We start from the raw sequence: 14,217 nt of genomic DNA, 5'->3' as shown, positions 1-14,217 counted from the left end.
CAATTGTTGGCACCCTTCCCGCTCAATATTTGGGAAGAGGCCCAGGGCCTTTGCCTATAAATAGGACTAGCCACCCATAGGGTAGGGGGATGGAAATCGGAGAGAGAATCGAGAAGAGAGAGAGAGAGAAGGGTGATTGAACTCCTCCCAGCAGTTCATCGCCCCAGCCAAGAACAGTCCCTCGCGAGGCTGTTCTTCCATGTATTGCTCATCATCATCAGCCCAAGAGGCAATCCACCACACCACACACTGGAGTAGGGTATTACACCACAACGGTGGCCCGAACCAGTATAAACCCTGTGTCTCTTGTGCTGTTCTTTCCAGAGCTTAGATCTTAGCAAGGCGAAGGGGCGCAGGTAGGCAGAAGGCGAAATCTCTGCGCACACCCCAGTGTTCGAACCTCAAGGGTCTGCCGGAACCCGAAATCCGACAATCCAGGACCGGCTTAATAATTTAGAAAGCTTCGGCATACATTAGCCCCGATGTGTCAAGTATCTTTGCTTGCAAAGTGCTTGGGACTTAATATTATTTACCGTAATCTTGACTACTATCCGGTGCAATGCAGGCCACCATAAGTCAATTTGAATCGGAGATTGCTGACCTGAAGAACCACCTGGCAGCCCAGGAGATTGAAATTCAAAAGTCCAACTCCAAATTTGAATTCAGCGTCTCTGAACAAGAGAAGCTGAAGAAAAATTTTGAGTCGGAGAAGAAAATTTGGACTGACGAAAAGGCCGGACTGGTGACCCAGGCCGAGACAGCAGAGGCGTCGCTGGCAAACGCAATAGCCGAACTGACCGGCTTACAACGTCCGATATCTCGGATGGTCTCGGTGATCTTTGGTAAGTTATCTTAAGCAAGCATTAAATATTGTAAATATTCCTTCAATTGTTACCTGAGGTTTATCCTATACTTACCAATACAGGCCCCAGGAGCACAAACCTCAAGCAGAATATGCTGATCAAATTGAAGGCGGTGTATACTCTAGTAGAGCAACTGTACATCGGGTCACAATGTGCCTTGGCCGTTGTAGCCTTATCAAATGATGTGCCCTACCTCTTGCAAGATGTGTTACAACGGCTTGCTGTACTTCCTCAGCGGATTCAAGAGTTGAGACGGGCCCAAGCAAGAGCCGGAGCAATAGCCGCTTTGAGTCGGGCCAAAGCCTGGTTACCAGAGCTAGACCCGGCCGACATTGCTCTTGGGTATCCAAGTTTAAAGGAGGATGGCACTCCATTTGATGAAAAGGATTTCACCTCCTGCGTGAGGGATATACGCCCTGTGGCCACTCAAATTGGAAATGACACTGACCTCACCAAGTGTCAGCCGGGCTATGACAAGGAGAATCGGAGAATCCCCACGCCGCATTATGACGATGTCAGCTTGATCCCTCCAATCCGTAAGCACACCTTTGCCCCTGAAGTCGACCCAGCTGGTTTAATAGATGATGAAGCTGAGTTTGAGGCCTTGAGTGGCATTGACTGGGCCTCATCATCCTTCCAGGACAAAGCAGCTGGCGGAGAGGCGGAGAAGGATAACCCGGAAGCTTCAAGTCAACCCCAAGAGTAGATTGCCAGGCGCCACCTGCTTATGTTGTTGTAGAAAAACAATGCCGCATCATTCAGACTCGGGGAGTCTTGTAACAGAGTAGAAAATACTTTGAGTTTTTCTATGCCTTTGCGCACGCTTATGGCCCTTAATACTTGCATGAGCCGCCGTCACTATGCACTTTGTAGTTTATATGAATCTGTTATGTCCTTTGCAGAAATGTCTTGCATTGCCCTGTGATGCTTACGACTGCTTTTCCGGCTTATATAAGCCAACCCCTGAGGGTAAGTTTAACTCCTGAAAATTGGCACATAAAAGTTCACCTGGTACTTAACAACCTGATGTAACTAATATTAATCCTGGAGGATTGCAATGTATTCCATTGTATTTCCAAGAGGGTCGCAAGATATCCAATGTTGATACTTGTAAAATATGATGAACAAAATTCAAGGGTTTCTGATTCAAATACGATTAGTGAACCGTTCCAAAGGGGTTGAGCTAAGATTCGGATACGATCTGTTAGCCCCCAGTGGCTGTGGCGATGCCGATCAAGTGGGTATCGACAGCTATGTTCTCTTTGGTTCGAATACGACCTATGTTTGAACAGGAAGCCCCCAAGTGACCATAAGAGTTGTTTAATGACGCTGATTCGAATACGATCCACGTCAGACCCAAAGGGGTTAAGCTATGTTTCAAATATGATCAAGAAGCCCCCAAGTGGGTTTGGCAGTATGCCGATCAAGTGGGTATCGACAGCTATGTTCTCTTTGGTTCGAATATGACCTATGTTTGAACAGGAAGCCCCCAAGTGATCACGGCTAGATTCAGATATGATCATAAGCCGGACCAAAGGAAAGCCGGATTCAGATATGATCCGCTTCTCCTTGGTTATCTCCACCACCTGACAAAGAAAACACATAAACCTTTTTTGGGAGTGGAAAAAAGGACAGAGGTCCTGCTTTATTGCTTTATGTAATATACATAGTATAAGTATATACACATTAGAGCCGATGGCTCAAGTATAATAAGGCCGAAGATGAGCGATATTCCACGGCCGACGGGTCTCGTCCTCCGACTTACGTGAGTCTTTATGCTCCCGAATGTCGATAAGGTAGTATGACCCGTTGTTCAGATTCTTGCTGACCACAAAGGGTCCTTCCCAAGGAGGGGATAGCTTGTGCATGTCAGATTGATCCTGGATGAGTCGGAGCACTAAGTCGCCTTCCTAAAAGGTTCTGGACCTAACCCGATGGCTGTGGTAGCGGCGCAGGTCTTGCTGGTAAATCGCCGAGCGGGCTATTGCCAAGTCTCGCTCTTCATCCAAAAGGTCAAGTGCGTCTTGCCGAGCTTTTTCATTGTCTTCCTCAACATAAGCCGTCACATGGGGTGAGTCATGACGGATGTCACTTGGCAGGACCGCCTCTGCTCCATACACCATAAAGAAAGGCGTGTAACCCGTAGATCTGTTAGGTGTAGTATTGATGCTCCAAAGTACAGAAGGTAACTCCTCCACCCAACAACCCGGCGTCCGCTACAAGGGGACCAAGAGCCGGGGCTTGATACCCCTCAAGATTTCTTGATTAGCTTGTTCTGCTTGACCATTGGATTGAGGGTGAGCCACAGCTGAAACGTCAAGCCGGATATGCTCTCGTTGACAGAACTCTTCCATAGCTCCTTTGGAGAGGTTAGTGCCATTATCAGTTATAATGCTGTGTGGAAAACCAAAGCGAAAAATCACCTTTTTCATAAACTGGACCGCCATGGCTGCATCACATTTACTGACTGGCTCCGCCTCCACCCACTTTGTGAACTTGTCAACCGCCACCTAGAGGTGCGTCTTTTTATCCTTAGACCTTTTGAAAGGCCCAACCATATCAAGCCCCCAGACTGCAAACGGCCAAGTAATTAGAATCATCCTCAATTCTTGAGCCGGCACATGGGCTCGTCGTGAGAACTTCTGACATCCGTCACATTTACTGACCAGGTCTTCTGCATCAGCATGAGCCGTCAGCCAAGAAAACCCATGACGGAAAGCTTTGGCCACAAGAGATTTTGAGCCGGCGTGATGACCACAATTGCCTTCATGAATCTCACGAAGGATCTCCTAACCCTCTGTAGGTGACATGCAACGTTGAAACGCTCCAGTGATGCTGCAATGATGTAACTCGCCATTGACAATTGTCATGGACTTGGACCGCTGGGCGATTTGTCTTGCCAAGGTCTCATCTTCAGGCAACTCTCCCCGGGTCATGTAAGCCAAATAAGGCACTGTCCAATCCGGGATAACGTGGAGAGCCGCCACCAGCTGTACCTCCGGGTCTGGTATTGCCAGATCTTCCTCTGTAGGTAACTTAACAGAAGGATTATTCAAAACATCGAGAAAGGTGTTAGGCGGCACCGACTTACGCTAAGATCCCAGCCGGCTTAAGGCATCAGCCGCCTCATTCTTCCTTTGATCAATGTGTTCCACCACATAACCCTTGAAATGTCCAGCCACAACATCGACTTCATGACGGTAAGCCACCATAAGGGGATCTTTAGAGTCCCACTTGCCTGACACCTGTTGAGCCACAAGGTCTGAGTCTCCCAAGCATCTTACCTGGCTCAAGTTCATCTCTTTGGCCATCCAGAAACCATGGAGTAGGGCCTCGTACTCAGCTGCATTGTTAGTACAAGGAAACATAAGCCGGAGCACATAACAAAATTTGTCACCTCGAGGGGAAGTTAACACGACTCCAGCCCCCGAGCCTTCCAACTGTCTGGACCCATCAAAGTGAATAGTCCAATAAGTGTTATCGGGCTTCTCCTCAGGTGCTTGTAGCTCTGTCCAGTCGTTGATGAAACCCACCAAAGCTTGAGACTTAATGGTAGTGCGTGGTACGTACTTCAGACCATGAGACCCGAGCTCGATGGCCCACTTGGCGACTCGTCCTGTAGCCTCTCTGTTCTGAATAATGTCTCCCAAGGGGGCATAACTTACCACAGTGATAGGGTGACCTTGGAAGTATTGCTTCAGCTTCCGGCTTGCCATGAACAAGTTTCTGCCAATGAGGATATCTTTGTTTTGACTCGATGAGTACCTCACTGACATAATAAACCGGCCATTGAATCGGATGCTCCTTACCAGCCTCCTTGCGCTCTAGCACAATTGCCACACTGACGGCTCGTGAATTAGCAGCCACATATAACAGCAAAGGCTCTTTGTCAATGGGAGCTGCAAGAACTGGCGGCTCAGATAACTGCCTCTTCAAATCCTCAAAAGCAGCATTAGCAGCATTACTCCAGACGAAGGTGTCTGCCTTCTTCATTAGTTGGTACAGCGGTAGGGCCTTCTCACCTAACCGTCTTATGAACTGGCTTAAAGCGGCAACACGACCCGCCAGTCGCTGAACATCATTGATACATGCCGGTTTAGCCAAAGAAGTGATTGCCTTATTCTTCTCCGGATTAGCCTCGATGCCCCTGTTTGAGACCAAGAATCCCAAAAGCTTGCCTGCAGGCACACCAAATACACACTTCTCCGGGTTAAGCATCATTTTGTAAACCTGGAGATTGTCAAAGGTTTCTCTAAGATCAGATATCAAGGTTTCCGCTTCTCTGGATTTCACCACTATGTCATCCACATAAGCATGAACATTGCGCCTAATCTGATTGTGGAGACAATTCTGTACACACCGTTGATAAGTCGCCTGGGCACTCTTGAGCCCAAAAGGCATAGACACATAGCAGAAGGCTCCAAACGGAGTGATGAAAGCCGTCTTCTCCTGGTCTTTAACTGCCATCTTGATCTGATGATAACCAGAGTAAGCATCCAAAAAGCTCAAACGCGCACAACCCACTGTAGCATCAATGATTTGATCAATACGGGGGAGAGCGAAAGGATCATCCGGACAAGCCTTATTTAAGTCCGTGTAATCCACACACATCCACCAGGTGCCGTTTTTCTTGAGCACGAGCACCGGGTTAGCCAACCACTCCGGGTGAAACACTTCGACAATGAACCCAGCCGCCAAGAGCCATGCGACCTCTTCTCCTATAGCTTTTTGTCGTTCCTCATTGAATCGCCGCAGAAACTGTCTGACCGGCTTATACTTCAGATCAATATTAAGAGTGTGCTCAGCGAGTCCTCTCGGTACACCCGGCATGTCAGAAGGCTTCCATGCAAAGATGTCCCGGTTCTCACGGATGAACTCGATGAGCGCGCTTTGATATTTAGGATCCAAGTTGGCACTGATGCTGAATTGCTTAGATGAATCGCCCGGAGTAAAATCAACAAGCTTAGTCTCTAAAGCTGATTTAAACTTCATGGCCGGGTCATGCTCCGTAGTCGGCTTCTTGATGGAGGTCATATCCGCCGGGTCAACGTTATCTTGATAAAATTTGAGCTCCTCTGCTGCACAAACAGACTCGGCATAAGCCGCATCGCCTTCTTCGCATTCCAGGGCCACCTTTCGGCTTCCATGCACAGTGATGGTACCCTTGTAACCCGGCATCTTGAGCTGTAAATAAACATAACACGGCCGCGCCATGAACTTGGCATAAGCCGGCCGCCCGAACAAAGCGTGATATGGACTCTTGATTTTTACCACTTCAAAAGTTAACTTTTCCGCCCTAGAATCATGCTCGTCTCCAAAGGCCACCTCTAGCTCAATCTTACCCACAGGATACGCCGACTTACCAGGCACCACTCCATGGAAGACGGTGTTGGAAGTCTTTAAATTCTTGTCAGTTAAGCCCATGCGCCGAAAGGTCTCGTAATAGAGGATGTTGATGCTGCTCCCTCCATCCATGAGCACCTTAGTAAATTTATAACCACCAACCTACGGTGCCACCACCAGGGCCAGTTGACCTGGGTTATCAACCTGGGGAGGGTGATCCTCCCTGCTCCAGACAATAGGCTGTTCCGACCACCTCAAGTAACGAGGGACTGCCGGCTTAACAGAATTCACAGCCCTCTTGTGAATTTTCTGATCACGTTTACACAAACTTGTGGTGAACACGTGATACTGCCCACTGTTTAGCTGTTTTGGATGACTCTGATAGCCCGACTGCTGCTGTTGACCTCCTTGACCAGACTGCTGTTGATTATAACCACCCTGGCTTCCCTGAAAACCGGATCCTGAACCGCCGCCCGGGCCATGAAAGCCGCCAGCTCCTGAGCCGCCGCCTGGGCCTTGATTGCCATCAAACATATTAGAATTCTTGAAAGCCTTCATGATTGCGCACTCCTTCCATAAATGAGTCGTTGGTCGTTCCCGGGTGCCGTGTTTCGGGCAGGGCTCATTGAGTAGTTGCTCAAGAGACGGACCTGACCCACCAAACCGAGGGGGTGGCTTTCCTTTGCGCTTCTGATTGTTACTCTGTGCATTGGCCACAAATTCCGGGTTACCGTCCGCCTTACGCTTATTGGCTCCTTGACTCGCCGGGTTATGCTGCTGACCCTTTCCATTACCGTTCTTCTTTCCCTTCCCTGTCTTTTCCTCATCAGACGTGGGATCCTTGGTACTATCGGAATCGGCATACTTGACTAAAGCCGCCATCAGCGTCCCCATATTGTTGCAATCACGCTTAAGGCGCCCCAGTTTCTGTCTCAGAGGCTCAAAGCGGCAATTCTTCTCCAGCATGAGAACTGCTGAGCCGGCATCCATCTTGTTAGACGAATGTATTATGCCTTTGACCCGGCGCACCCAATGAGTCGTAGATTCACCTTCCTCCTGCTTACAGTTTGTCAGGTCCACAATCGACATAGACTGCTTGCAAGTGTCCTTGAAGTTCTGGATAAAACGGGCCTTTAGCTCTGCCCATGACCTAATGGAATTGGGTGGCAAACCCTTTAACCAAGAACGGGCCGTTCCGTCCAACATCATGGTGAAGTATTTAGCCATCGCTTCATCACTAACCTCCAACAGCTCCATGGCCATCTCGTAACTTTCAATCCACGCCCCAGGCTGTAAATCGGCCGTATAATTCGGCACTTTTCGAGGTCCCTTGAAATCCTTGGGCAGACGTACATTACGTAGAGCCGGTACCAGACAAGGAACTCCTCCGGTTCTAGTAGCAACACCCGCCTCAACGGAAGTCGTCGGGTAAGCCGGTGAGTCCCGTTGGGCTGCTAGCTGAGCCGCTAGCTGAGCCGCCCGCTCGTCCTCCTGACGTATCCGATCCTGAACCGGGTTATACCCACCGGGCTGGTACCGGTGCTGAGCGCTACTTGACAAGGCCTCTGTCTCCATGTGTCTACTGTAACTCGGGCTCCGGTTTTGATGAGGCGGAGCTAACCAGGGCGGAGGAGTTGAGTGAATCCTGTCCCGGCTGTAGGAGTAGGTCTCTTGCTGAGCCAGGGCTGTTTGGACAAGTTCCCTGATCCTCCGGGTTTCCACCGCTGTCGGATCATCACCATCTACTGGGAGAGCCGCCAAACGTGCTGATGCTGCGATTAAGTTCTCCATGGGGTTGGAGAAGAGACCCTATGGTATTGGTACGTAATGGGGCGGTGCCATATTGCCATGAAGAGGTGCTGTCACCTAAGGCTGGACTGGGCCTCCTGCTCCGGATGTCATAAACTGATTTGCACCTGGCGGGTTACTTGGGCCGGCCCTGGGTGTAGCAAAGAGATTCCAAGGATCATAAATCTGAGGTAAACGAGACTGAGTTTTCTGATGTCTCCTCCTCATTACCTCATTAGATGCGTTCAAGCTCAACGTGAGCTAAAAGGCCTCTGCCTGAAGTTGCTGCTCCCGTACGTCCAAAGCCGCTCGCTCTGTGGCTAATCTAGTATCTTCAGCTGCTAAGGTTTCCTTGGCCCGGGCGATCTCATCGCGAACCTGTGCCACCTCTGCCTCATGCTCAGATTGGTTCGCAGGGACGACTGTAACAATTAACAAGGCCGTAAGTTTATCCATGAGACCCATCAGCACCTGAGCCGGTGAGCGCACAGGGCCTCCTGCCCCGGCTGCTCCTAACCCGGACGTTATCGCCGCTGAGGCCGTAGAATTTTGGCCGGGTTGAGTACTAGCCATGAAGACTCCTGCCCAGTTTGGCGACTCTGAGGGGTCTGGAATAGTGCTGCCATCGGAACAGCCCCCAAGCACACCATCTTGAACTTGATACAGCGAATCTGTTGAGCCGGCGGACGAATCACCGTCAGAGAGGACGGCCAGCTCACCATCACCTTCAGATCCTTCAGGAAGTTCACCTCCGTGGATGCAACCCACAAAGGCACGCTTCACGACGGGTTGAGCTCGGGCGGGTTTCGCACGCTGAGCCGTCTCGATGAGGTTGGTGCAGCTGTCCGGCTCAGGGCCCGGCTCACCAATCCGGCCGATGAAGAAGTGAATTCCGCCAAAGGGGACCCGGTACCCGTACTCAATTGAGCCGGCGTCAGGGCCCCAGCCTTCATCGTCGATGTAGATCTTGCCGCGACGACTCTTGGTCATCCGGCCAACTGCGTATCCCTTGAGCCCTTCGAAGCTGCCCTTCAAGAACTCAAATCCACCGTGCGCTGGCCCCACGGTGGGCGCCAACTGTCGTGGAATTGTAACGGCAGATGTCCTTTTGCAAGGACTTAGTCGTGGAGCCATCGCAACTAGGAAGCTTAAAGGGGTTAATCGGGACAAGGACACGCGAGGTTTATACTAGTTCAGCCCCTTACGGTGAAGGAAGGCCTACGTCTAGTTGGGTTGGAATTGCTTGAGGTTTCGATGACCAGGGAGCGAGATACGCTATGCCTGGCTCTCGATTAGTTGTTTTTCTTCCCCTAAGCCGTTGGCGGGTCATCCCCTTATATACACGGGTTGACGCCCTGCGGCCTACAGAGTCCCGGCCGGCTCATAAACAGTGTCCGGCTCGGCGACTAGTTACTTCTACCTTACAGTACAAGTTATACCATCATGGCTGTTTATCTTTACAGGCCTCAGAGTCGCCTGTGGGCCTTTAAGCCTTTTAGTGAACCGCCATCTTCATGCCTTGTTCTTGGGCTTCTGATGAACCTCTATTTGCGTAACCCGGCCCCTCCTGGATGGCTTACACAAATAGTCATATCCCCAACAGAGGTCTTGGAAGAGTTTAACCTTACTCACTGCTGAAGAAGATCTTCAAGATGATGGCTTCACAGAAAGATTCAAGTTTGACTCCACTCCTCCAAGGAATGCTCACTTGCGTCGGACTCCCTCCCTTGAAGACTCTGACTATTCTTCCTCAGCTGCCACGGTGAATGCCAGAGTTATCGATGATCAAGATGATGCCACTTAACCACCTCCACCTTCAGCGTGTCTCGACACTGCACCAAGTTCTTCTGCACCACCGGACCTCAACGACGACCCTGCTGCTTCGCCTGCACCTCATGGGAACGAGTAGAAGCTCTATGTCTTCAAACCTTTTTGGTCATTACTGACAAAAGGGGAGAAGCATATGAGTTGATAGTCTTCAAGCGGGTCCATATGGGTGGTTGCTTTACTTTTTGCTCTTTTTGACAAGTGCTTACAACTCTTGCTTTCGAAACATTTGGTTCGTTTTGAGTTGTAACACTTAAACTTGATGGTCGTCTGCTACCTTTTTCGACACTATGTGATGCGATGATAAATTCCGCATGTGCGACGATAAATTCCGCACGAAGTCATTTTGCAGACGTCCATTTTTCATTATGCATGTCATTATCTTCATTATATCATTTCATGATGATGAACGACCTTCATAAGTAGAAGAGGAGCTCTGCAAGTACAACCTGCCATGTGCATTTGCATTCAAAAGCAAAATACTTATAGGCACATCTTCAGGGGGAGCCTTTCTGCTACTTACGAAGACAATACTTAAATCCTTTACAATTTCACATATTTCTATCCCCGTTGAAAACTTCAACTAGTTTGTCATCAATCACCAAAAAGGGGGAGATTGTAAGTGCATCTAGTGCCACCCCTAGTTGGTTTTGGAGTATTGACGACAAACCTGGTTGAGGGACTAATGTGTTTGTGAGAATTGCAGGATAACACAGGTAGAAGTCCCTCATTGATTCAGTTTTCCTACCGGAGATGACCCCTAAAAATGTATGAAGACATTGAAGTCAAAGGTGGTATGTGAAGACATTCACATTGAAGACTATGACTGTAACGCCCTCGATGCGGCTATATCTCCTACGTGTCGAAGCACGACTTAGAGGCATAACCGCATTGAAAGCAATGTCACAAGTAAGGTAATCTTCAGAACAACCCATGTAAATATATAAAAGGGGAAAAGATACATAGTTGGCTTACACTCGCCACGTCACACAAATACATGAATAACATTACAATCATCCAATACACTCATGATCCGACTACGGTACCAAAATAAAGATCAAGCCCCACATGCGACACGGTCCTCGATCACCCCAACTGGGCACCACTACTGATCATCTGGGAAAGACACATAGTAACGACGAGAGTCTTCATCGAACTCCCACTTGAGCTCAAGCACATCGTCTGGAGCGGTATCATCGGTCCCTGCATCTGGTTTTGGAAGTAAACTGTGAGTCACAGGGACTCAGCAATCTCACACCCTCGCGATCAAGACTATTTAATCTTATAGGTAAGGCAAGGTATGATGTGGAGCTGCAGCAAGCGACTAGCATATATGGTGGCTAACCTATTCGCAAAAGAGGGCGAGAAGAGAAGGCAAAAGCACGGTCGAACAACTATGATCAAGAAGTGATCCTAGAACAACCTACGTCAAACATTACTCCAACACCGTGTTCACTTCCCGGACTCCGCCGAGAAGAGACCATCACGGTTACACACGTGGTTGATTCATTTTAATTAAGTTAAGTTTCATGTTATCTACAACCGGACATTAACAAATTCCCATCTGCCCATAACCGCGGGCACGACTTTCGAAAGTTCAAATCCCTGCAGGGGAGTCCCAACTTAGCCCATCACAAGCTCTCACAGTCAACGAAGGATATTCCTTCTCCCAAGACATTCCGATCAGACACGGCATCCCGGTTACAAGACATCCTCGACAATGGTAAAACAAGTCCAGCAACACCGCCCGAATGTGCCGACAAATCCCGATAGGAGCTGCACATATCTTGTTCTCAGGGCACACTCAGATAAGCAATCCGTACAACTAAAACCAACCCTCGAGTTTCCCCGAGGTGGCGCTGCAAGGGGCTCTAGTTTGGACAACACTCAGAGGAGCACTGGCCCGGGGGCGAGGGGGGGGGGGGGTTAAATAAAGATGACCCTCGGGCTACGGAAACCCAAGGGAAAAAGAGGCTAGGTGGCAAATGGTAAAACCAAGGTTGGGCATTGCTGGAGGAGTTTTATTCAAGGCGAACTGTCAAGGGGTTCCCATTATAACCCAACCGCGTAAGGAACACAAAATCCGGGAACATAACACCGATATGACGGAAACTAGGGCGGCAAGAGTGGAACAAAACACTAGGCAAAAGGCCGAGCCTTCCACCCTTTACCAAGTATATAGATGCATTAAGATAAGCAAGATAAAATAGTGATATCCCAACAATAAACAATGTTCCAACAAGGAACGATCTCCAATCTTCACCTGCAACTAGCAACGCTATAAGAGGGGCTGAGCAAAGCGGTAACATAGCCAAACAACGGTTTGCTAGGACATGGTGGGTTAGAGGTTTGACATGGCAGTTTGGGAGGCATGATAAGCAAGTGGTAGGCATCGTAGCATAGACATAGCAAAAGAGCGAGCATCTAGCAAGCAAAGATAGAAGTGATTTCGAGGGTATGGTCATCTTGCCTGCAAAGTTGTCAGAGTTGACTTGATCCTCGTAAGAGAACTCAACGGGCTCCTCGTTCACGAACTCGTCTCCCGTCTCTACCCAAGCAAGACAACAAGCAAACGGAACACAATCAACCACATGCAATGCTCAAACAACATGATGCAAACATGGTATGATATGCGGGATGCGATATGTGATGCATATGCAAGATTTGACAAGAAATGATAGAACCTGGCCTCAACTTGGAAATCCAAGAGTGCCACTGGAAAGGTGAGGTGATTTCGGTTGAAATCGATATAAAGATCACCGGAATCAGATGCACGGTTCGGAAATGGCAAGCAAAACAAATATGGCACCGGTCTGCGATAATCAGCAAGTGACCAACTAAATGCAACAAGATAAATATGCTATAGCACTCAAACATGACAACAAAATACATGGCAGGGATCCATTCATTATGCTTTACAAAAGATGAACACTGAGCTACGGCTAGTTCATCCATTAACAGGTTCAAACAAGCATGGCAAAAGTGCAAATGATAACATGTTTCAGACTTAGTGAAATTAACACAAGTCTGGAATTTATCATCAGGAAGCACACTTTAGAGCATGAAAACTACATGCTACAGGAACTTAACATGACAAAGCAAGGCATGGCATGAAGCTACTCAAAGCACTTAACAAAAGTCCCTTAGTGACCTTGAGCCAAAAGGGATCAGAAAATACAATTGCAAGCATGTGAACATGGCAAAAACATAAACAGATTCAGACTTCGTGAAAAACTGGAGCATGCAAAAACAGTTAACGAGTAGGCATGTTTACGAGCTCGATGCACTCACTATAGAGCATGGCAGGACAAACTAGTCATACACCCAACAAGAATACATGGCATAGAAGCTAGACATGGCCAGAACAACAACATAGCATGCACAGATCAATAGGAACATCCTCGGCAAAATCGCTAAACATGTCAACAATCTGCCAGGATTCACTTTATAGCAAAAGTAGAGCTCGATTGACTCAAGCTAGGGTGCTCCATAAATGCAAACAAAGACACGGATGGATAGAGCACCACAATGTTAACAAATCATCCTTACTGATCATCCTCAAAAGTGGCACGGATCACTAGGAAACAACATGAACATATGGCATAACGACAAAATCAGGACATGGACTTAGTGAAATTCTAAGTCCCTGAAATCAGCATTACCGATTATGCTACTTTGCAAGCTTGTGCTAGTCGCCAAAAATATCACACAAATACATGGCAAGCACCTCTTTAAAGATGGCATGGCATATAACAAAACACATGTAGAGCTCAGGATCATAGCATGCACATATTAATCATGGCAAAAATGATAAAATGCCATTTGCTGAAACAGATCTGCCAAATTCATCACATAGCCCTCTTCCAACAGTATTTCATGCATCAAGATGAGCTCAAATGAAAATGATGCAATGAGATGAAATGATGTACTCGTCGAGACGAATATTTTGTTATGCTACACGCACAAATCGGATCTACGATGAGAGAGTTATGACATGCCAAAGATTGCAAAAAATAAGGGGATTAGGTCAAAAGAATTAGGTCGACCCTCAGATCTGGATCGGATCTGGCGCGTGTACTGTTCACCGAAGCACGACTTTCGAGGTTCGCCATAGGTGGAGGTCGGAGGTCGCCGGATTTGGAGCTTGGCACCGGATTCGGGCGGTGGAGCTGCCGGAGTGGAGCGGGAGGAGGACGTCGGAGGTGGCCGACGCGGTCGCCGGCGCAGGCAGCGGGGCGCGGCTCGCCGGAGTTGGCGCTGGCGGGCGGTGAGCCGAGGCGGCGGCGCGGGCGGTCGGAGACGGCGGGCGGCGGCGCCGGGCGCTTCGGGCGGTCGGACGGGAGGAAGACGACGGCGGGGGATGTTGGGCCCGGGGGCCCGACTCGGGCCGAGCGGG

General features: G+C 48.9%; 1 protein-coding gene across 1 annotated transcript; it reads left to right on the top strand.

Annotated features, from left to right (window-relative positions):
* The first annotated feature begins 823 nt into the window (after positions 1-823).
* On the top strand, positions 824-1,569 carry LOC147960027 (uncharacterized). The gene is made up of 2 exons (XM_087533097.1): positions 824-842; positions 926-1,569. Exons 1-2 carry the CDS (start codon positions 824-826, stop codon positions 1,567-1,569), a joined length of 663 nt encoding a protein of 220 aa, XP_087389223.1.
* Positions 1,570-14,217: the final 12,648 nt, after the last annotated feature.

This window comes from Triticum urartu, chromosome 7A (assembly GCF_056163025.1).
Source record: "Triticum urartu cultivar PI428250 chromosome 7A, HENAU_Tu73, whole genome shotgun sequence".
Lineage (NCBI taxonomy): Eukaryota > Viridiplantae > Streptophyta > Magnoliopsida > Poales > Poaceae > Triticum > Triticum urartu.
Note: the sequence above shows the minus strand (reverse complement) of the source record. Positions and strands in the feature narration are given on the sequence as shown.